Raw genomic sequence first — 23,183 nt, forward strand, 5'->3', positions numbered from 1 at the left:
AAAAATAAATATATTTTCTTATCATATGAGTGAGGGAAGTAATCCATTTTAGTGTGATTGGTTAACAAATTTCACTCACAAGAATCAAAATTTTGATTTATATAATATATAACATTAATAACACAAAAAAAAAATTACAACATCACTATACGCATTTGAAAGTTGTGACTTATGTCACAAGAATCAAAGTTTAAGAATTAGTGTGAGTAATGTTAATGTTAAGTATCAAGGATGTTTTTGGACATTTCCCTCTTAACTTTTCCTAATAATTTAGTATGCCATTCCTTAATTACTATGAGAAAAGTTTAGGATTTTGAATTATATATTTTATTTATTATTTCAACATTTAGTTTTGAGTTTTGAAGAATTGTAAAAAAGACATGAAATAGGTTGAAAGTGCGAATAGAAGCCGCAAGTGTTGTAGTATCAATAACAATGGAGACTTCACTCTTCCAATTCTCTTCACTTTCACCTTCATCTTCTTCATCTTCTTCTTCTTCATTCCTTTTCCTCCGTAAAAAACAATCCTTTCGATTCACCAATGTCAAACACCCAAACAATCTCTCTGTCCGTGCTTCATCCTCATCTGGGGATTCTGGTTTGTTCACTATCTCTTTTTTCCAATTCTGAGGATACCCTTTTCAACTTCATCTTTCAAAGTTCGTTTTTTTAATCTCATTTGCTTGTTTTATTGTGTGTGTGTGTGTGGAGTAGTTGTGACCCTGCTTGATTATGGTGCTGGCAATGTTCGAAGCGTTAGGAATGCTATCAGACACCTTGGCTTTGAGATTAAAGATGTAATCTTTTTTCCACTGTCTCTTATTGGGTTTCTTTGCATTTTATTTGCTGAATTTGTATTTTTTTATATATTACTGTAGAATCTGAACTGAAACAAGTTTATAATTATAATCTAGGTTCATTCTCCACAAGACATTTTGAATGCAAGCAAGCTAATCTTTCCAGGTGTTGGAGCATTTGCCCCTGCCATGGATGTCTTGAAAAACACTGGGTATACCTTTTTACTTTTGAAAAAAAACTCTATTCAGATGCTTCATTGCTAGTTAAAGTAGGTTCTTAATGATGTATGTTAGTCGGAGTGACGAGGAGTTCGGTTTCCCTTAAACAAAGTCTGGGGTTGAAGTCGTGTGGATGAAAAAATAAAGGTGCTATGAGAGGTTTGCCCCATTAAGGGGTTTTATCTGGTTGACTCAGATTAATTGGGATTTAAGGTGACTCCTAGATTCGAGTCCGGGGCAAAAAAATAGGATCTTGAAGGAAAACATGGACCTGGATTATTTTCAAATTCTGCCATAGTAGTATCAATTCTCTGTTCTTTTTAGTTTGATTAAGAGCCCATTTGGTTAGTTTTTTTAAACTTTTCAGATCCTCACAAAACACATGTTTGGCAAAATCATTTTCAGTGCATCACTTTTTTGAGAATTCTAAACAAACGGGCCCAAATATTTGTTATACACATTAGCTAGTAACAATTTGAACTAAACCAAAGCTCCTGTTGTGTAGGGGAGTTTTCAAATGATGTACTAATGCCTAACTGTGATTAGGTTATTGATATTTGGGATATACAAGTTGGAAGCTCACTTGGTGGCTGTTTTAGTGTCGTGTGAAAAAAGTATACACATTTGTACATGCCAGCTTCCTTTGAAAATTCTATACTTCTGAATTTATTAGATATTAGGTATTAAGCCGGTTACTATATGGCATACCTTAGAACTTCTTTTGAGGCAATCTTCAGTTTTCATTTTTGAATGCTTTCATCCTAAAGTTTAGCTTGTAAACTTAAGTCAGACGCTTTATTTTCTTTTCTTTATAGTTTTATGTTTCAAGGCAAGCAATGTCTTACTTTTGCAGGATGGCTGAAGCACTGTGTGCGTATATTGAAAAAGATCGCCCATTTTTAGGCATTTGTCTTGGGCTTCAGTTACTTTTTGAATCTAGTGAGGAGAACGGTCCAGGTCAATTATAAATCTCTCCACTATTATTTTTTAATTATTGATTATTCTTCAATTCCTCTCCTAATATTCTTCAGTTCCTCTAAGTTACAAGAAGAACATTTTGGGTGGTAATTTTGACTGAAGACTGATTTCCTGGGCAGTACAAAGAAAAGTTCTTTTTATTTTCCATTTTTGGTGAAATATTGAAATGATAACTTTGCTTGTGATTCAGTAACTGGCCTTGGCTTGATACCTGGAACGGTTGGGCGATTTGATTCATCTAAAGGTTTCAGAGTACCACATATTGGCTGGAATGCTTTACAAATCACAAAGGAGTCAGAAATTTTGGATGATATTGGAAATCACCATGTCTATTTTGTGCACTCATATCGTGCCATGCCTGTATGTCCCACTTTCCTTTAAAAATCTTATTTTCATGATATGCGAATGTTTAAGTAATCTGAATTATTTTATGTTTTCAGTCGGATGAGAACAAAGAGTGGGTATCCTCCACTTGCAACTACGGTGACAACTTTATAGCATCTATTAGAAGAGGAAATGTGCATGCAGTTCAGTTCCATCCTGAAAAGAGTGGAGGTAAGTTTTATCAACCATCTGACTCCAATTTTTGTTGAAACTAAAGATGGTCATGCAAGGAAATAAATTTGCATAATCAACTGTTAGGAACTCAGAAATTAGAGTGAGGAAATGTGTGTTTATTTACGGAAAATGGATATTATAGAAGCCGAACCCCTTGTAACCCCAGAGCTGAGCTCCTCATCTCAACTTATATAGTGCTTTCTCTTGTAGAGCTTGTAACTAACTTGACAATTCATCCTCCTTCTACTTGACCCTTTTCCGTTCTTATCTCTCCTCACACAAACCTGATTTCACTTTCCCTATTCCACTCCGGCCTCTCCTTACACAATCCTGACTTGGTTGACTCCTAGACCACTCCACAGATCCTAACATCAACATTTGAAGTCATGTGCATGTATGTTATTTGAGCAACCCCCCTCCACTAAAGAGATAATGGAAGGATCAAGGATATTCTGAGGCTCCAATTGACTCAGAAAATATTAAAATAAATAATGGAATAATTCTTGCTAATAAAATATTGAGTGTTTTGGTACAAATCTGTTATAAAATATGAATTACTGTAGAGTTTACCTTTTTCTTTTTGGTTGAATATAATAGTTCTCTTGGGCTGGCTTAAACTTGTACTGATTCCTGAAACTTAAAATTTCAGAAGTTGGTCTTTCTGTTTTGAGAAGATTCTTATATCCAAAATCAAGCATAACAAAGGTGACCTTTCATACCTTTCTAAATATTTAGATTCGTTGGATTCTGTTAACACTTTCATCTTGACCTATGGTATTTGTCATACTAATCATTTGCAATATTCATTTGAAGACAGAAGCCTGATGAAGGGAAAGCTTCAAAACTTGCACAGAGGGTAATGCTCATAGAAATTCTTTTATAATTTGAAGTTAAATGACGTAATATGTTTTCTTGGTATAATTTGGTATTTTGGTTTGCTAATGATATATTTCCTTTTAAGGTGATTGCGTGTCTTGATGTGAGGGCAAATGATAACGGGGACCTTGTTGTAACCAAAGGAGATCAGTATGATGTAAGAGAAAATACAAACGAGAACGAGGTAGGTATTTTAGATAACACAATTTCTGTTGATCATATGGTTTTTTTGGGGGTTATTTTAAAACAGCACATGACAAAGCATTAGGCAAATTTGCGATCCAAAGTCTCAAACTACTCATCAGAATAAATAATTAAACAAGAAGCTGAAAGATTTTAAGATGTGACTTAATCATATTTAGTTATTGACATTTCCTTGTATTATTTATTTTACTACATCCAGTTTTAAAGTTAAACTACTTATATAGTTTCATATCTGACTCTAGTGTTGTTATATCCAGATTTCATATAATAGATATGAACATCTTTATTAAATTGTTAGCATCTGCATAAAAACATTAGTCTTAAAGTAGCTGTTAATGTGTACTACAAATGCGGGGATAACAGAAACTTCGTGTAACCAATTTTGTACATTGAATAAATATAGAGGGAAACATAGAATTGAACATAGTTACTCTAATTTTAAGAAGACCAACTTAGAGTGGTCTTCCGCAAAATTAGTTCAAACGTCCTAAACTTTGTTTTTCTGTCAGTCAGCGTGTTGATTTTTTTATCGTTAGAGAATAAGATTTAATTTTTATTATCGAATAATTATATTCTATTTATTAGGTAAGGAATCTTGGCAAGCCAGTTGAGCTTGCTGGGCAATACTACATAGATGGAGCGGATGAGGTATGCCTTTGACATTTCTGTTCGATACACAAATTATGAAATACTTTCTTTCGAATTGAACCTCATCCTCCAAATGCAGGTCAGCTTTCTGAATATTACTGGCTTTCGCGACTTCCCTCTTGGTGATTTGCCAATGTTACAGGTTTGTGAAATTCAAATAAACGAATTTTCAATCAGTTCGTGCTAAAATATTGTTTTATCCAACATCCACTATGTTTTTCTTGCACGCTATGCTTCATAGGTATTGCGACACACATCAGAGAATGTTTTTGTACCCTTAACAGTTGGGGGTGGAATTAGAGATTTTACAGATTCAACCGGCAGGTATTCTTAGTAATCATCATGGTGATTATATCTTTGACTTTTACGCAAGAAGTTTTCATATAAATTTCACAAGCTATGCAATTCATCTCTATGTGTTTGTTCATAGCTTCATTAACGTTTTTATCCAAATAATTATTTTCTCAGGCATTATTCTAGTTTGGAAGTTGCTTCAGAATATTTTAGATCCGGGGCTGATAAGATTTCCGTAGGAAGTGACGCGGTTTATGCAGCAGAAGAATATCTAAGAACTGGAGTATGAAATTGAACTTATTATTTTTTCTATTATTATTTGCTTACACACACATATGCATTGATTATTTATGTGTCTCGTTTGATTCTTTTATCGCTGTCACTTGTAGGTAAAAACTGGGAAGACCAGCTTAGAGCAGATATCTAGAGTTTACGGGAATCAGGTAATTCAAAAGCTGGTTGTTGATATATATCCATGAATATACGTTCTCTCATCCTTGTAAGAGAAGGAACTCTTCCACTTTATGAATATATGAAAGATTAAGAACCTATTCGCCACTTCAATTATATGAATGGTTCACCAGAGTGTGTTGTGAGATGCATGTCCTTATGTATAATAATAAATTAACTTTCTAAATTTGCAGGCAGTGGTGGTTAGTATCGATCCTCGTAGGGTGTATGTAAAGGATCCCGAAGATGTGCAATTCAAGACTGTAAGGGTGTCAACTCTAGGTGAAGATCTTTCTTTTCCTCTACTATTTTCTATTTTGCATATCTCTGAATTATTATATACATGCATAACCTTATATGCGAAACAACCAGTATAAAGTTGGTGGATTGTTTCTTCCACTGAATGCAGCAAGTAGGTGTATCTATTCCACTCTGTTCATGCAGACATAGGCTGCTGATTATTTGAAGTTTGGGTTTCCTATGTGCTATTTTATCTTCCGCTATCATCTTTTCCCCCCTTTCCGTTCTAGCACGTGTTTCAAATGTTCTTATATTCATTATCATAATATGGTATTAGATTTTGTCGACTCCATTGTGAAGCTTGGTCTATAAAATTGAGCTGCATACAGTACTTTAAATTGATATTTCATGTTTTTTGGGAGTGAAAATGTTTACACTTTCTCGACCCCAAAATTGTGTGCAAAGCCGTAGAAGAGTCCTTACAATAAACTACTCCTCTGAGAGGGATTTTGAGGGTACAAAGTAATTTATAGATTCAAATTAAACACTTTGAATTCTGAAATCTTGTTATGCCGATTTCAGGTCCAAATGGAGAACAATACGCATGGTATCAGTGTACAGTAAGCCAGCCCTCTTCTCTCCACTTAAAATTATTGAACATGTTGACTGAACTAGCTATATAATATCCGTAAACTAAGCTGGAAACAACCGCCACCAGCCATTGTCTTCAATTATTTCACTGTCAAAGGATTGTAATTCATAGAGCTCTTAAGATTCCATTAAACGGAAAGAGTGAAGATTAAGTCATTAGCTTCATAAAGTATTTTTCGCCTTTCTCAAGTTTTCTTTTATTGTGCAAAGGTAAGTGGGGGCCGAGAAGGCCGACCAATTGGTGCTTATGAACTAGCAAAAGCAGTTGAAGAGCTTGGTGCTGGAGAAATACTACTTAACTGTATTGACTGTGACGGTTGGTCTAACTCCCTATCTGTTAATAATTTCTCACCGTATCGCTTTTAGCGGATTTTTTTAAAAATGGAAGTTGAAAAATATAACCTATTTTGGCGATGTTTGATTTGTTTCATCTAATTTTATCCTTAAATTTGTTTTTATTTATTGTTTTATTTGGAATGTGTTATTATTTGGGGCTGATAATATATTTGAGGCAACATTATATAAAAAACCTGCTTTTATTTTAACTTACTTTTCTCTACTGTTAATGTTTCAGGTCAAGGGAAAGGATTTGATACAGATTTAGTTCAGTTGATCTCAGATGCTGTAAGTATCCCTGTGATTGCAAGTAGTGGTGCTGGTTCGGTCGAACACTTCTCCGAGGTGTTTACTAAAACGAATGCATCTGCTGCACTTGCTGCTGGCATTTTTCATAGAAAGGAGGTATCAATTCTGTTTTGTTAACTTTTGTATTGCTAATTGGGTGATTATTATTACAGTTCTTATTAATCTCAAGCCTTCAATTTTCCCTCCGACTATCTTTTTGTTCTAAAGTGTTATTTATCACTGATCAAAATTGCGCATATTAGAAGCATTTCGATTAAATTTTTAGAATGCATAGTATCAATTGCCAACACACATAATAATGTTTAGTCTCTCAAATTTGAGTTTGGTGTTAATTGCAGGTGCCGATTCGATCCGTAAAGGAGCACTTGTTGAAGGAAGGGATAGAAGTCCGAATCTGATATGGTGATTACTAGGAAAATTCTCTGGGATGCAATTTTTACCAAGTAAAGAGATGTTGAATAAATATCATGATTTGCATATGTTCTTACATTTGTTGCTCATAAATATCAGTGTTGGATCATGAAAAACTTTAGGGACGTAACCTTATGATCTATGATTGGGAGTTATACCAAATACTCTTTGACCATTTACTTATTATAATGGAATTGTTACATTTCTCATCTGCATGGTATATATATCATGTGATGGTTATACCAAGTGCTCTTGATCTCTATTGCCATTTGTTTTTACAATGTTAGCTTTCTTTTTGGGAAAAATAAGAGAAATTGAGACTCTTTTATTTTCCTAATATTGTCATACGAATAACATTGTTGCTCAGTTATAATCAATGATGGCTAGTTTGTGCTCTTGAAACAAATCTCCATCTTTGTAACTCACCTTTTGTTTTGAAGTTGATACAGATCCATAACTGAATTTCTTAAGAGAGAAATTATTCACTCCTACCTATATAATTCTCCTAACAATAAATGTGATTCCTGCCACCAATTGAAGTACTCCAATGACACACAAGGCACAACAAACTCTCCTGAAAACTTGAAACTTGCCTAATGCTTAAGCTATGTTTGGGAGTTTGATTTTGGAGGATAACGGAAGGGATAACTTTGAAAAACTTCTCCGTTGTTTGAGAGTTGGATGAAAGAGAGAAAAGTTTTGAAGGATTTCTAAAGCCCTTTAAAACCATTCCTATATAAAGTTTTGGAAAATATACCTGTATAAAGTTTTGTAATAGAGTAACTAGTTTATGAGTTCATAAGATGCCTAGATAATATTAAAAAGTCCATGGTTATAAACATTAAATAGAATAAAATAAATTTTAATTTCAGGGTGCAACTTGCTTCATTGTCTAACTCTTTGAGCAACTTTTCCCCCTTCTTGGATCGCAATAAAAGTTGGATATGGCAAAAATATATTGCACCCCCAAACTTCTTCAACAATCACAACTTACCCAACCACCGACCTGGGTTTAGTGTCACAGCTATACCCTATCAAAAAAAACCAAAATAATATCATCTTATATAGTACTATGAAATCTATCACATTATTACTCTAGGGTCAATGCCCAAAATATGGTTCGTAGATGTTTCATACAAATTCTGAACCAAAAACTATAACCCTCTTCACATTTATGAGAGGTGAAGAAAAAACACAAACATGCTGGATTAAGATCAGTAGAAATTGGTATATGATCCTAAAGAGTTTGCTCATATAGATTATAAATCATGACCAGCCGCCATTAAAGACCAAACATAAGGGTATCCATTATAGAATTTGAACTTAAAGATGTTCAATTTACTCTCAATGAACTTGAGGTGCACTTCATATGTCTAGAAGAAGCCTGCGTGGATCCTCAACAATATCTTTGATGCGTCGCAAAAAGAACACTGCCTCTCTTCCATCAATAATTCTATGATCATATGTTAGAGCAACGTACATCATTGGCCTTGGCACAACATTTCCTCCGACAACCATTGGTCGACTCACTATGGAATGCATACCCAGGATTGCAGACTGCCAAAAACAATAACAACATCAGATTTCTTTCTAATACTTGCTTTTATATCTTATAGCATGAGTTGTGGTAAAAATAGTTTCTGTTTTCATGATGACAAACAATGTATGAAAGATAGAAGTAAAGAAACCCTTGTTTGTTCCTACTTTTGTAATTAAACATAGCCTTTGTGGATCAGTTGATTAAGGAAAGCTATCAATGATTAGGTATTAACATATTTTAGAAAAATAAACTACTTGAAAAATGTATATCAAAGAATGTTTTATAAAACAAAATACACAGATAGATATCTTAATTGAACTTCCAAACCTGAGGGGGGTTGATAATAGGGGTACTCAAAAGGCTCCCATAAACACCACCATTGGATATTGTAAGAGTGCCTCCAGCCATCTCATCAATTGATAAAGTTCCATCATTTGCCTTCTTTGCAAAAGTATTGATCTGCTTTTCTATATCCGCAAAGTTCATGGTATCAGCATTGCGGATAACTGGCACCACAAGGCCCTGGGAAGGCATGAAAGAATAACATTCATTGTAGTTCCAACAAAAAGGGTTGACGATAATTTTAATAGCCAAGAATCGTACATACATGCTGATTAACTCTATGATTTTTATTATATGTTAAAAAACATTAGCTCCATGATCCAACCATAAAAATACTACTTCTACTGACCATATATGACAATGTCAATTGACTGAGGTAAACTAGAAATGATCAAGTTCCACTGGAAGTATAATAACATATCCCAAGTATTTCTCTACACATAATAATATAAGGTAAATAAGTAAAGGTTAAGGTGGCTGGTAAAGACCTTTGAAGTACCAACAGCGACGCTGATATCTATGTAATCTCTGTATATGATATCATCCCCATCAATGACTGCATTTACAATAGGTTGATATTGGAGTGCGTTGACAGCAGCCTAACACAGACCATATAAGTATGTGAGGAAATAAATTAAAAAAAACCCATATACTTTACTCTATACTTCGGTAGTTCAAACATACTTTGATAAACCCGGACATAAGACCCAATTTGACTCCATGCTTTTCAACAAAAGCATCCTTATAATCAGCACGGAGCTTCATCAAATTTGTCCTATCATTAAGAGCAGAACAATCAGGGAGAAAATGACAGTGGTAATCCACTATATAGGGCCATCAAATTAGTCCTATCATTAATTGCTTTGGGTGAATTTTGTCTAAAACAAAAATTACATATCAACTTCCCTGTTGTTCACCATAAAAACTTACATATCGACTTCATTGAATGTTGTCAACAAAGCAAATGTGTTTTGGGAATCTTTCAACCTTGTGGCAACTCGTTTCCGAAGCCTTGTCATAGGAACCTTTGATAATGAAGACAGACATCAAGATAACTTTCATGAATGCTAAACAAATTTCAGGTAGGCATAATAATCACAAATACAGTGACTCACTCGTCTCTCTCTTTCCTTGGGGGGAAGCTGTGGCTCAGAGTGAGAGCTATGTGGAGCAGGAGGTGCCTTGGGCTTCTCTGTAACAGATGCAGCTTCAGCTTTAGGTGCTTTCTTTTCTTCACTAATCTTTTGGGTTGGCTGAGGAGCAGCTTTTTCAGGTGTAGCCTCAGATGGGGCAACGTGAGTTGTAGCATCAGCGGACCTTGAAATGATTGCTATCTTGTTACCCGGCTCAACAGTATCCCCCTCATTGACTAGAAGCTGTAAATAGACCACACAAGCTAACATTAAAATAAAAGAAAAAGTAATAAATTGTCAGTTTTTGGTTTGATTTCGGGCAAACATTTTAAATCTCTTAAACAGTACCTTCAGAATCACACCGGATTCAGGGCTAGAAACATCAATTGTGACCTATTAAATGAATAAGAAAAAATACAGCATTAGCTAATTAGGAACCAAGAAAACTCAATACACTTAAAGCAATCAAAATCCTTCACAAAGATTTATGTAGATTCAACAAAGCACCTTATCTGTTTCAATTTGAGCTATTGGTTCATCAATATTAACCCTGTCACCAGGCCCTGCTCTCATGCATCAAAACAAAAAATGTGACATTCAGTCATGAACCATTCAAAATAACAATTCAAGTGTCTGTAAGCTAAAACATATAGAAGCGGATAACATACTCTTCAAAAATTTTGCCAGAGTTCCATCAGAAATAGACTCAGCCAACGGAGGGACAACAACATCGACCGAATCTCCTTTATCACAAAGGTAAAATATGAGTAACATTTTATATATCAAAATTTTTATCAATAGCCAAAATCAAACAGGCTAAACAACGTAAATGGCAGACACATAAAAGCTGCATTGGTTGAATCCTATTTTTCAAAGACAAATTAGGTCCTAGACGGTACTAAAATGAAACTGCATTTTAGAGGATTCACCAAATTCCTATAAATAAGCCCAAATGACAAAATGCAAATAGAACAGGATTTCTATGTAGTCATGTAGTTTGTACAGAATACTAACATTATAAAACTAAGATCATACCAATGATCTAAGGATTGTAACTCACTCTTATACTACACTGAATCTTACAAGAGGCTCTATCTTTTCAATCAAACATTACAAACAATATTTTTATTAATAGACAAAGTTTTTTACAGGAGGGGAAATTGTGCAGCTATCAGGGTTTGAACCCAAGTGCCCACACTTTGCTTCACAGCTCTACCAACTGAGCCGACTCTAGGGGACATTCCAAGCAATATATTCTATTATAATAAATCAGTTATGCAGTAGCTGAAAGTTCATAAATCACATATATGCAATACTTAATATACCCATGGATTTTGTGAAATATTCCTCTCTCAAAAAGTTACTACTTACTCATCTAATAATAAGCATGACACCATGCAGCTATTTGGCATCCTTCACGAGTAAAGGAAATTCGGAATATAGAAGTAACTTAAATGATAGAAAACTAATATGCATGTCAATATCTCACCACTGTCTGAAGAAAATGGACGCCTCCATGTTTGCATCAAAACCTGTTGACAAAAAACCTCCCTATATAGCAATAAGGTAATCAGAACAGTACCAAAGACAATAAGAGACAGTGGCAACTAATTCACTCTGCCACACACTAATTAATGGATTGGAATACCAGAATTAGTATAAATCCTTAATTTCAGATAATTATATTTCATAATTCCATATTCTTGCAAAAACATTTTATTACCATTTTTTCCTTTTTTCTGCTTCTGAAAAACCTGTTTGATTAGGAAACAGATAGTGTTTCCAAATTATTTATTTTCTTCATCTAACTCTTTATTTAAAACATAATAAATGGGGGTCACTAACCTCGTAGCCTTTGAATTAATCCAGCATCCTGAAACAATAAAATTGATGGCACATGTTACAAAAATCATGGTGGTAGTATATCATGTATATATGAATATGATAGAATCAATTAGGAGCAATCCAATGATTCAGTGTTTTAGATCATTAGGATTGTATATCTTTTGTAAATGTTGACCATCTAACCCTATTATATATAGAATCTTGTGTGGTCCGTCAAGTGTAAGACACATAATCTGGCCCTAATTCGTTTATTCTCGAGTTAATATCATCTGACGCATGTGCGTGCACTCAAAATTACCAGATGATATATGACAGAAGCTCCGGACATTTCCACATCCTCTTGAATGAAATGCAATCTGGTAAACACAATAAAAAAATAGTTGTAAGAACAATCAAAGGATATGACCAGTAAGTAAATCCTAAACCTCTAAATAATGAAGACTGCGGGTGATGATGGCAAGAAAAGGATACCATAATCCCACAATGTAAAAAAGTGTATAATGGATACACTTTATCAAGGAAAGATAAATGTTATAATCATGTAAGCAAATAGTTCCAAGATGTATTTTATTAGATCAATAGGGAGAATAGAAGTAAATAAGAGTTATAGTACGACATCCTATAAACTTAATAAGATAGTTCCAAAAAAATTACATTCTGTAATCTATTATAAGCTAAGCGGTCTCCGTCTCTCTGATGAATAAAAAGCAGAGAGCTAAATGATATTAATTATCAAGCTGGGGTTGAACAATCCTCCATGAATCCCATCACATTTTGAACAAAACTCAAACAACAAAGAAGAGAACCAGTCATAAACTGGAACAAAGATGACCCATTTCTTTTCAAATCATTGAAGAATCAGAAACATAAAACATACGCCTTATGTTCGATGCAGAAAATAAAAATTGTAGTTAGCAAATGAAAAGCACAACATGAATATGAGATGAGATTCTTTCAAGTTAAGAAAGAAATCTGATCAAAACTGATAACAACTGCTTTGCACAATTAGGGAGTAACTACAGAATAAGAAACAATGGCCGAATAATTAGACATTTCATCCCAAAAATAACACTTGAATACTCATCCTGCCATCCATACTTTACATAAATAAAAACACACAATAAGAGAGTAGTGGATAGAAAATTAAGAATAATACCTCCTTTTCCACAATAGAAGAAACGGTTGCCGGAACTGACGAGCCAGACCGGAATTTCTGCACTGGCTGACCTAGAAACTGAAAGAAATGGAGAACAATAATCAAATTTTACTTAAAACTTCAATCCATAAATTGACACAAAACATTAAAATTGAAATCTGATTCTTCTACCAAAGGAGATGGACTGCCAGAAGCAACCCTTCGCCTAATGACACCAAACATGATTATGCTGTCACGTTCTTGTCGCTAACTTCAAACCCTGATTTAACAAATAACAACAATTTCAACAACATTAGAAACTGAGAAATCAATCATTATCAGTGTGAACAACAACTACGGAAGATGCAAGCATATATAATTATATAATATATAATAATATTATGCAGATTATTATGATGTATAATTTCTGTTTCAGCTGCTATATAGATTTTAGAAGTTTTATGGTTTGAGAAATTTGGATGCAAAATAATGAAAATAAGAAATGGAATTTAGAGAGAAGATTTGAATTGAAGAGTGAGTGACCTGAATGCGAAACACAGAGATCGTTTCTGGAAAAAGAAAGAAGCAAATCGCCGCTACCAAGCTTATGAACAAGACAACACAAAATTTTACTTTTATTCTCTTCTACCTTGCGTAATAAATAAGTATTATTTTATTAATTAAGTGTATATTGTATAATATTTAATTATCATTTTTTTTATTCTTGGTTTCCCACATATATCATCACATCGTAAACATGTAGAAGCTAACTTTCCCATTGGTTATTTTATTCATTTACAAAATTCAAACCTCACACCTTGTTTAAGGTATATATAAAATACACATGTATAATTTGTGAACAATCATATGAAGAGCAAATTATAAAAGTTAAACATGTTGGATAATTGCGTCGAAGTTCAATTATTTAAAGTATAATATGCAAGGCTTACTAATAAGCGAGTATCTTAAAGCGGGGATAGCTCAGTTGGGAGAGCGTCAGACTGAAGATCTGAAGGTCGCGTGTTCGATCCACGCTCACCGCAATTTCTTTATTCTTATATTCTACAATTACTATGTTCCCAAAAATCATTTTCTTTTGCTTAGTTATGCACTTTTTGCATGTACAACTTTTAAAATACTGATTTTAGATTAGCGTATAAATAATTGGTGAGCACTAAGTTAAAACTAATGGGTCACATAATCAGACCTATGGAATTTTAATAATACAACAAAAATTTCTATGCGACTATCTTCATTGTTAGTTCTGTTTCAAAATGCTTAGATTTGTGTCGTATATAAGCACAAGTATACTCACAGATGGGAAAAAAATCATATTTATGTTTCCTCGTTTGTACCTGATGACAGGCACATTAAACAAACACCATGAACCAAACAGCAACTACATTGTTCGTATGACCAACCTTAAGGTGCATGAATAATAGGGCAGGATGAGAATATATGTTTTGTTAAATTTTCATTGGTTCAATTCCTTACAAAAATATTCCATTTTTAAATATTCACGGCCTGAGATTATTATTCATCATTTATTTATATTACTTTTTGAAAAGTCAATAATAATCGATTAAACATAAACGTGGATGATACACTTATAGTATATAATAAACTCGTGTATATTGATATGGCAGAATCAAACATTCCTTATAAAAGAAACAAACATTCCTCTAAATAATATTCTGTCCTTGAAGCATAAACAAAGCAAGGATCAAAATTGTTATTGGTATAGAAAAACAAAAACCAAAAAAAACTGGGAAGATCAAATCTCGCTAACATTGAGTAGAGTAAAATTAATATGTTTGAATAAGCTAGCTTTTATATATCTTTAACAATTCACCAGATTACAAACATAAAAACAAATACAAATTTATATAGAAGAAAGCAAATTACATTGATGTAGAAATAACAGTGAATAAGCTATATATTGATATGGCAGAATCAAGAGGATCTAGTAGGAAGACAATAAGCAAATGAAATCCCATGGCTTTGTTTTTCCTTATTGCTTGTTGATGATGATCTTTTGTCAAGGTTGTCCTTTGATTTCTTAAGAACACAAACATTACCATCACATATGTATCTTTTGGATTCTGGTGATGATTCAGAGAAGCACCCAAAGATGTTTGAAAGATACATAGCCATTGAAAATGAAAATGAAAATGAAAATGCTATGCAAGTCTCAACTCTATACACATAATAATAATAATAATATAATAGTGGTGTGGTTGGGGGCACTAATTAAGCATGGAAAATAAATGTTTGGTCAATGTTGGGTGGCTCATAATCTATGAAAATTTCAGTTTATAGTTTTTTTTATATATAAATTTAAAGGACCAAGTACGTACGCGTTGTTTGTTTCAATGAGGGAATCTTCATAGTAAACACTACCTTAGTCAAAGTATTGGGTTTGGGTGGTTTATTTTTCTGTGTGTTCACATCTTGTAGTTTGGTTTATTTCTATAAATTTTCAATTAAGTTTTTCTTGCTATTTGGTTGATATATATTATAAATAGTACACTATATATTTGATCTTAAGAAACCCTTTCAATTGAAGTATTTGATCTGAAAAAAGAGAACTCATTTTAATTCTAATTGATGTGTGGTCTATATAGATCTTTCTATAAATTTAAAAAAAGAGTACATTATATATTTGTGTGGAAAAATGATGTTTTTATCTAGATTAAATTTGTTGTATCATACCTTAGGTAACTCCATATGTGGAAGTGTGGAATTTGATAAAGTATAATAAATTTAATTTAAATTTTGTGAAATGATACTTTTTTTAAATCTGAAGACTTTGACATAAAATGTAGAATACCTAATTTGCTTTCATTTCTTGTTAACATGTTTGGCAAAAAGAAGGGCTTCTATCAATAGCTGCTATTTGACCAAGGAAAAAAGAATAAAACATTGTAGAAACTTGTTATTTCTTCTATTGGGAAGAGTTTTATTGCTTATAAAGATTGTACTCAACTATAATACAATTTAAATAAAAAATCATAGTGGAAGTACATATCTCACAAAATTTATGATTAGTTAATAAGTTAAATTTAAGTTATCAATAAAGTTTTGTTTATGTGTTAACCGGTTACACAAAGTTTTGACACATGAACTGAGACAATAAATTTTATCTCATATAAAAGTTTGTTCATGTGATACATTTTTGTTTTCTTTTAAGGCTTATTTCGAATCTCACATTTGGAGATTTCTTCTTGGGGCAAGGTAAAAAACTATACAAAGTGATAAGTTTAGACTATAAAAAATCATATATATGTATATATAAATAAATAAATAAATAAGAATCTTAAACTAGTTTTTTCTACAAGTATACCCAACAAAATCAGCTATATATTATAATTGATTATAACAATATTCAGTTATATAATTTATACGTTAATTGTCTAATGGAAATGAAATAATAATCATTTAATCCAGACACACACATAACATTTTTTCTCCCTAATAAAAAAAATAAGCATCTCATTAAAAAATAGAAATTATTTTTTGTTAAAAAAATAAGCTACTATTTTTCAATAACTTTGTGATTTTCAATTACTGTCAAATAAATTAGTAATGATACTTATTAATTTTTTAATGAGATTGTGATTTTAGAAAATTTAGACAGAATTTGTAATTTAAATGTCAAAACTTCTTTAAACTCGTGTGTTATTCTTTAAAATTTAAAGGTCTATAGACAAAATCAACAGGACAATCTTATATATGGGAAACTTCTACTCTATTAGGAATAAAGGAATAAACTAATAAAGGAAATTAGAGGCATTAATTTGCTTCTCTTCTACTCTATTAGGAATAGCTTATACCCTTTTTATTTTCAAATGAATATCCTTGATTAGTGCATGATCAACTCTATTTTTCTTTATTTGCAAAACTTTCCTACTGAAAAAAGTAGCCGTTTGTATATCTAACATACAAATACTATTCTCCATCAAATTTTATCTAAGATTTCATTCTTGTAACCAAGACCAAAAATATAGAAACTTCAAAATCTTTCTAGGGTGCCATATATTTTCTTGAGATTTCTTTTCATTATTTAGAGAATTTGATATCATGATTTCTGTTAGGTGTGCAGCTTGCAAGAGTCAAAGAAGGAGGTGCCCTTCAGATTGCATTTTCTCTCCATATTTCCCTCCTAATGATCCTCAAAAGTTTGCTTATGTTCATAAAATATATGGTGGTAGCAATGTTGGAAAAATGCTTCAGGTAACTTTTAATTAAAATAGTAAGAATGTTTAATATCATTGAATATTTTAATACATATATAACATGGAAAAAGAGTCGGTCGATATCAAAGTTGAAAAATGTTATGTATAAATCTTTATATTCTCGTAATCCTTGTCAATATTTTGATGTTGTATGTAGCAAATACCACCCTATGCACGAAAACAAGCTGTGGATACATTGTACTTAGAAGCAAAATGTAGGATTGAAGACCCTACTTATGGGTGTGCTGGAATTATATTTAGATTGTATCAACATATTCATGAGATAGAGGTAGAGCTAGCCAAAATCCAAACTCAAATTGCTTTCCACAACCTCCAAAATCCACATGTTGAAGTTGAATCAAATTTCAATGCTTTCTCAACAATTGAAGCTGAATCAAACTTGAACATCTTGCCACCACAAAGTAGCATGGGTCAGTTTCAATATGATCACTCAAATCAATCACCTTGGTTCTATTAGAACATGTGTTTTGCTAATACATTCAAAGCGATTATTGCTTGGTTTAATTATAAGTTGATGCTTCAACTATATAAAAAAATCAATTGCTTAATATTTATATGATTATATTCAACAATAAGAATGTTTGGGATTAGTATATATGTTACTTGATAATTTAGTGATTAATGTTTAGCATGTTTTATGCATTTTTCACAAGGTTAATTAGGCGTTGACTTTTGCAATAGCTTGTCTCTTAGGTAAAATCAAAATACATGCCTCCTATATATGTTAATTAAAACTAAAATTGAAAAACCAAAGATGCATGCATTTGAAGAAAAAAGCACATGCACGTGTAAAATCTTAATATAATAAAGTCCAAATCTTAACATTAAAGATTGCTATTATAATTTGAACTTCTCATCCATCCCTAATTAACTAATTACAAAAGTTAAGATAATGCATGCTGTGTCATAGCTTTAAATTTTAAAATATTTAGTAATTCACATATATATATATGCCCATGCTTTAGATAACTATTCATGATAAATTCGTTGAAGATATATAAGTAACATGAATAAAATAGGGTTCTTCAACATTTTCCTTATGTTTCAGATAAATTTTTCGTGGACTTGAAATGAAATATTGAGAAAGTTAGTGATCATATATAAAATGGAGAAGAAAATAAGTTGATCCCAAAATAGTAATAATAAAATAAAAAACAAGGGAGCAACAAGAATAGACATGATAATTAAAGTTCCAAATTGAAACTCCACTTATTAAGGCATGAACATGACACCACAAAGAATCAATTATCAAAAAAAATTATATGCATCATCATCGTAAATTCGTCATATATAACAAATAGTTACGTCCATAGAACTTATCCTCTAACATAACTATGAAGCTAAACTCAAGTGGGATGATAGCAAGGTAAAATGTCCGGGTCAGAATTAAAACTATTAGATTTTTACTAATTCAAATCATTAGATTTTGTTATAATTGATGGTTAAATTATGGAGTAAATTTTACTCTCAGAGTAAGTAAATATTTTCCCTTCTAAATACACAAACAAACAGTTGGCTGATAGAGCATATGTTTTTTCATAAATTAATTATTCAAAAATCTACTTAGCTTAAAAGTTCCAATTTTAAGACATCTAAAGTTTTATTAAACCTACTAGGTGACATATTTAATTATATTAAGCTATTTTAATATAACTAAAATAAATTTATGTAAAATTTTAATATAAAAAATAAAAAATAATTTAATTGTTGGAAAATGACAACTTGTAGAGTGTGATTGAAGGGAAAGAATGAATAATTGGGGTTGTAGTTGAAGCCTTGAAGGTGATGGTAGGGCTGTCATTTTTATTTTTATTTTTTTTTCTTCTGATTATTCCTTTCCTTTTATCTTAACCGTTGTTTATTTTTAATAAAAACTGTAATTGTTATAAATTGTCTGCATCATGCTCAAAACTTAGCTTGCATCATCATGGACCCACCCTTGATTGTTCCTCGCACTTCTCTATGTGACCCATTTTTTGATATTACTATATAACTAATATCATACTTTGTTCTTTTCAATAGTTATTAAATAAAGCCATGAAAATGGTGGTATGTCTCTGTCAAATTCCCACCTCATCCTCCATCATTAAATAATTGAATTTAAAATTTACCCACTATACATTGTTTAGCATGTCATCCACTATTAATTTGTATTATTTTTATTTGATAGTCAATAATAATTATATATGAATGGTGAATAATTTGCTGATAGTGTAATGTAGTTACGTTATTTTTATATTTACCGTTCTCTAAATTGGACTATCACGAGATACATTTATCATTCAGTGTCTTATAATTTGATACCACACTTATTTATACACTAGATACATTTATCATGTACTATGGATGCTCTAAATAACATACCATATACCATAATAGGAGCAAGATTGAAATCGCTTCAGTTTGCCACAACCAATTTGATTCATTGTTTTTCATGATAAGTGGCTAAATGAATCTTTTATTTATTCCACAACAATGAACACAATCAATCAATCTCCATTTCTAAACAACCACTAACTACAAACCCACTACACATAACAAATATTAAATATGAGAGATGTAGAACTAATACTAATAATGAAGATATCACCCATGGATTCACTTATTCGTGGAGGAAAAAAATTTAAACTTACTCCTCAGCTCATCCTAGTCATCAATTCTAAGAAAATTCAATGATTTGAATTAATGAGTAGATCTAAATTATTAAATGTTCATAAAATTGATGGCTAAGATGGGTTTGGAGTAAATGGATCCCAATCTTTTCATAGTGATTCAAGGAAACCAGTTTTTGTGAGCACAGCATTCCTCACTTTACTAAGATCCCTACCTTTGAGGGTTCTCCCAGCACCTTCTAGAACAGAAAATGAGGATATTTGACTCCTTGCAAGCCTTCTAGCTATTATTTCATGTGGGGGAAGCTTAGAATCAAACTCATCATTATCATTATCATCCTCATCACTATCTCCACCATAATTGTCAACTACATCACCACCACCATAATCATCTTTATCACCATAATAGAATTCATAATCATCATCAAACCTTGATACATTCTTAGAGGCCTTCTTATTCTTGTTGTTGTTGTTCATATAAATCTTTGACCAGTCAGGAATGTTGACAGGTGCAGATTGCTGAAGAACCTTGCCTTCATGAGAAGAACAAGCACTACTATTGCTACTGCTACCTCTTGGAATCACTCTTGATGAAGTTGATAGGGTTCTAGGTACAGAAACTGGAGAAGATTCCTTGTCTTTGGGCTTGATAACTCCATAACTATAATCACTACTTTTGTCTTTCAAAACATCCCAAACATCTTCTTCTTCAAAGTCTCCATCTCTCAAAGAGTTCCATATTCCACTATGCTGCCTAACTCTACTATATTTATCTTCCATTAATCACTTCCTAGTTCACCTACACGTCCAACATAACACAAATTATCAGAAGAAACTTTTTTAAAAACTCAAGTAAAACCCAAAGAAAAGTAGAACCATAAAAAAATCACTAGAGCTGATCATACAATTTGAGAAGGATTCTCTACCTTTTTTTATTGATATGGAATCAGAAGTTTCAAAAAACCCAGCTTTATATTATTGATTCTAAAGTATTGTTCTGGAATATGCAATTAATAATGCAAAATCTAGTTGAAATGAGAGCTAAGCCACTTTCAATTATGATGCCACAAATTTAAATTGACAAGGAACATGCTATTTCTGAGTCCAAAAGTTTTGCATACCTGAATATGTTTGCATAGATTTGATAAGAGAATCAGAAAACCAACATGAAGTGAATGGCAACAGCATGTCCCCAAGGGACAAGAATATGTCATAAAACTGTGTTTCAGACTTGTCTTTAGGGATCCCCTACATGATGAGTCTAGTTGTATTTAAGTCTTGGTATATCACAAAGAATAACTTTTCACAAGGTATATGGGGCAGTGAAAATGATTTTACTCAATCTTTTATTACTTTTACCTCATAAGTAAAAAAAATTACTCACTCTTTTATTACATGGGAATCTTCAATGCAGAATGGTGCAACATGGGATGTTGAGTTTTACAGACTTTACCTTAAAAGTAATTCACCCCAAAATATTATTTTTTTTACTTGATAAGTATTTAGGAGGCTGTGGAAGAATTTATTTGATTTTACCATAATAGCAATAATTGATTCCTATCATCTTACTAGAATATCTCATGAAAATGAATTTTCCTACCAGAGGAGCCTTGAAATTTTAGATAGTGAGAACTATAAATGTTAAGATAATAAAAAAAACATAGTGAGTAGGATGAAAATGATAGTTGAAGAAAAGTTCCAAAAGTTAAGTGGAGTTTAATAGCCTACATGTGAGAAAGTGGTATCATGCCTCCATTCCCTTTTCCTTGAAGAATTTTATAGCAAAAATATTAAATTTAAGTAAATTACATTTACATCCTGAGGTTTAATAAAATCACATATATTAACCATCTTTTTTATGTTTACACAAATCACTAATAATTTATATATACATTTTACTAGGTATATTAGGGTGAGTATAATATTTTATATAGGATTTATGGTGAGTATAATTAAGGTAAATTATTACTTTTGCAAGTGACTCCTGTCCTTTGTCCTTTTTGCATATTTGTCCTATGAGTTTAATAGATTCGTGGTTGATTGGGTATTTTAACCATTGGTGTTTTTTGGTTCCAAATATACAATAATACTATTACTAGTATTAGTAAGAGTTAGTATATGATTTTGTGTTGTGGTGAATGGTGGCAGTGAAAAGGTGGAATAAATTGAGGATTTAAAATGTCTATACTCACGGTGTAAGTATTTTTACATTATCAATATATTATTCACCATCATTTATATATTAATCATTATTGACTCTGAAACAATATAAATTAATGACAGATAATATACTATAAATATAAAAAACTTTACACTAATGATACATCCATATTTAACTCATAAATTAATCAGCAATGAATGATTGATATAGAGATAATGTGTAGTGGTATAGCCATTATCCTTTGAATGGACGGCTAATAGTTAAAGATTCGCTATAATCAACCAACTGACAAACACACTATATTTTCAATAATACAAATGCTAGGAATTTCTAAATAATATAAATAAATAAACAACTTACACAACCAATTCAATTTTATTTTTTCCTCCACTTTTTTTCTATTTTTATGTTTTCTTCGTGAGACATATCATGTGACGGAAAGTACTATAGCGGCTAAGTACCTAATAAAATAGAGTAAATCAATATCCTTCATGTTTAGAACTACATTCATTTTTTAACAATACTTTTCCTATTCGATATCCACTATGATGTATATATAAATTATGAATAATATATATATATTTATTTATTTATATATATTATATAACCAATGACTTAATTAAAGCACAAATGTTGGTTCAAGTGATACGTGTTTGATTCTCTTTAAGCAAAGTTTCGGGTTCGAATGTTGTGGATGAAAAAAATACCCGCTGAAAAAATTAGCATCACATATATGTCGATATTTCAGATTCGAACATGATCGCCTCCAGTGTGAGGCTATATATGAAAAATAAAAAAAATGACTTAATTAAAGCAAATCCATGACTTAATTCATGTCTTTTTTATATGAATAAATAACAATGTCTTCAAAAAAGATATTTGTTATTGATTTTAAGATACCAACTTAAAATTTATACAGTTATTTTAAATTAGAATTAAAATGTTTTTGAATCACACATTAGTTGCCATCTAATTTTGACTACCGGTACATTTATTGTTAATCATTATTTTATTTTTAAATAAGACTGTTTGTGAGATATTAAACTCAACTTAAAATTAGGAGGAAATTAAAGTTAATGGCTGGACGAAATTTGTGCTGTTGAAAAACAACAACAATGTGACACACACATGCACTAATGGCCAAGCCGTCATTCAACGTATATAGATAAGAGAATAATATATATATAT

At 31.7% G+C, this 23,183-nt stretch overlaps 4 protein-coding genes and 1 non-coding gene across 7 annotated transcripts; 3 read left to right on the forward strand and 2 right to left on the reverse strand.

Annotated features, from left to right (window-relative positions):
• LOC109361172 (imidazole glycerol phosphate synthase hisHF, chloroplastic) lies at positions 349 to 7,217 on the forward strand. The gene is made up of 19 exons (XM_019606523.1): positions 349 to 598; positions 715 to 797; positions 915 to 1,009; positions 1,870 to 1,973; positions 2,185 to 2,354; positions 2,435 to 2,549; positions 3,202 to 3,257; positions 3,370 to 3,408; positions 3,514 to 3,612; positions 4,218 to 4,280; positions 4,360 to 4,422; positions 4,522 to 4,604; positions 4,749 to 4,857; positions 4,964 to 5,017; positions 5,219 to 5,306; positions 5,847 to 5,884; positions 6,126 to 6,231; positions 6,490 to 6,656; positions 6,899 to 7,217. Exons 1-19 carry the CDS (start codon positions 436 to 438, stop codon positions 6,956 to 6,958), a joined length of 1,755 nt encoding a protein of 584 aa, XP_019462068.1. The 5' UTR covers positions 349 to 435; the 3' UTR covers positions 6,959 to 7,217.
• On the reverse strand, positions 8,123 to 13,614 carry LOC109360973 (dihydrolipoyllysine-residue succinyltransferase component of 2-oxoglutarate dehydrogenase complex 2, mitochondrial). The gene is made up of 15 exons (XM_019606229.1): positions 13,510 to 13,614; positions 13,159 to 13,246; positions 12,988 to 13,065; positions 12,130 to 12,187; positions 11,832 to 11,859; positions 11,476 to 11,537; positions 10,655 to 10,729; positions 10,494 to 10,549; positions 10,335 to 10,379; positions 9,969 to 10,229; positions 9,784 to 9,878; positions 9,538 to 9,628; positions 9,342 to 9,452; positions 8,839 to 9,033; positions 8,123 to 8,528 (listed from the first exon to the last, which is right to left on the reverse strand). Exons 2-15 carry the CDS (start codon positions 13,207 to 13,209, stop codon positions 8,337 to 8,339), a joined length of 1,398 nt encoding a protein of 465 aa, XP_019461774.1. The 5' UTR covers positions 13,210 to 13,246; positions 13,510 to 13,614; the 3' UTR covers positions 8,123 to 8,336.
• TRNAF-GAA lies at positions 13,937 to 14,009 on the forward strand. The gene has a single exon. It is a non-coding gene; the product is annotated as a tRNA-Phe (tRNA).
• On the forward strand, positions 17,047 to 17,679 carry LOC109359610 (LOB domain-containing protein 24-like). Its single transcript, XM_019604309.1, has 2 exons — positions 17,047 to 17,199; positions 17,359 to 17,679. Exons 1-2 carry the CDS (start codon positions 17,047 to 17,049, stop codon positions 17,677 to 17,679), a joined length of 474 nt encoding a protein of 157 aa, XP_019459854.1.
• Positions 19,657 to 21,241, reverse strand: LOC109359382. Of its 3 annotated transcripts, none has more exons than XM_019604023.1 (3): positions 20,956 to 21,117; positions 19,980 to 20,633; positions 19,657 to 19,816 (listed from the first exon to the last, which is right to left on the reverse strand). In XM_019604023.1, the coding sequence occupies exon 2, from the start codon at positions 20,612 to 20,614 to the stop codon at positions 19,985 to 19,987; it is 630 nt and encodes a 209-aa protein (XP_019459568.1). In that variant the 5' UTR covers positions 20,615 to 20,633; positions 20,956 to 21,117; the 3' UTR covers positions 19,657 to 19,816; positions 19,980 to 19,984. The 3 variants fall into 3 exon arrangements, 2 of the variants coding, with proteins under 2 accessions (XP_019459568.1, XP_019459569.1); XM_019604024.1 differs by lacking the exon at positions 20,956 to 21,117 and adding an exon at positions 20,763 to 20,800 and having other exon boundaries at positions 19,980 to 20,623; XR_002109067.1 differs by lacking the exons at positions 19,657 to 19,816; positions 19,980 to 20,633 and adding an exon at positions 20,784 to 20,831 and having other exon boundaries at positions 20,956 to 21,241.

This window comes from Lupinus angustifolius, chromosome LG11 (assembly GCF_001865875.1).
Source record: "Lupinus angustifolius cultivar Tanjil chromosome LG11, LupAngTanjil_v1.0, whole genome shotgun sequence".
Taxonomy (NCBI): Eukaryota; Viridiplantae; Streptophyta; class Magnoliopsida; order Fabales; family Fabaceae; genus Lupinus; species Lupinus angustifolius.

Coding starts and splice junctions, on each gene's coding strand:
- LOC109361172 (XM_019606523.1), top strand. CDS start 436: ATGGAGACTTCACTCTTCCAATTCTCTTCACTTTCACCTTCATCTTCT. Junction 1,974..2,184: donor TAGTGAGGAGAACGGTCCAG/GTCAATTATAAA, acceptor CTTGTGATTCAG/TAACTGGCCTTGGCTTGATA. Junction 6,657..6,898: donor GCATTTTTCATAGAAAGGAG/GTATCAATTCTG, acceptor TGTTAATTGCAG/GTGCCGATTCGATCCGTAAA.
- LOC109360973 (XM_019606229.1), bottom strand. CDS start 13,209: ATGTTTGGTGTCATTAGGCGAAGGGTTGCTTCTGGCAGTCCATCTCCT. Junction 12,188..12,987: donor CTTCTATTGTGGAAAAGGAG/GTATTATTCTTA, acceptor TGTGTTTACCAG/ATTGCATTTCATTCAAGAGG. Junction 10,230..10,334: donor AATCCGGTGTGATTCTGAAG/GTACTGTTTAAG, acceptor GTCTATTTACAG/CTTCTAGTCAATGAGGGGGA.
- LOC109359610 (XM_019604309.1), top strand. CDS start 17,047: ATGATTTCTGTTAGGTGTGCAGCTTGCAAGAGTCAAAGAAGGAGGTGC. Junction 17,200..17,358: donor ATGTTGGAAAAATGCTTCAG/GTAACTTTTAAT, acceptor TGTTGTATGTAG/CAAATACCACCCTATGCACG.
- LOC109359382 (XM_019604023.1), bottom strand. CDS start 20,614: ATGGAAGATAAATATAGTAGAGTTAGGCAGCATAGTGGAATATGGAAC.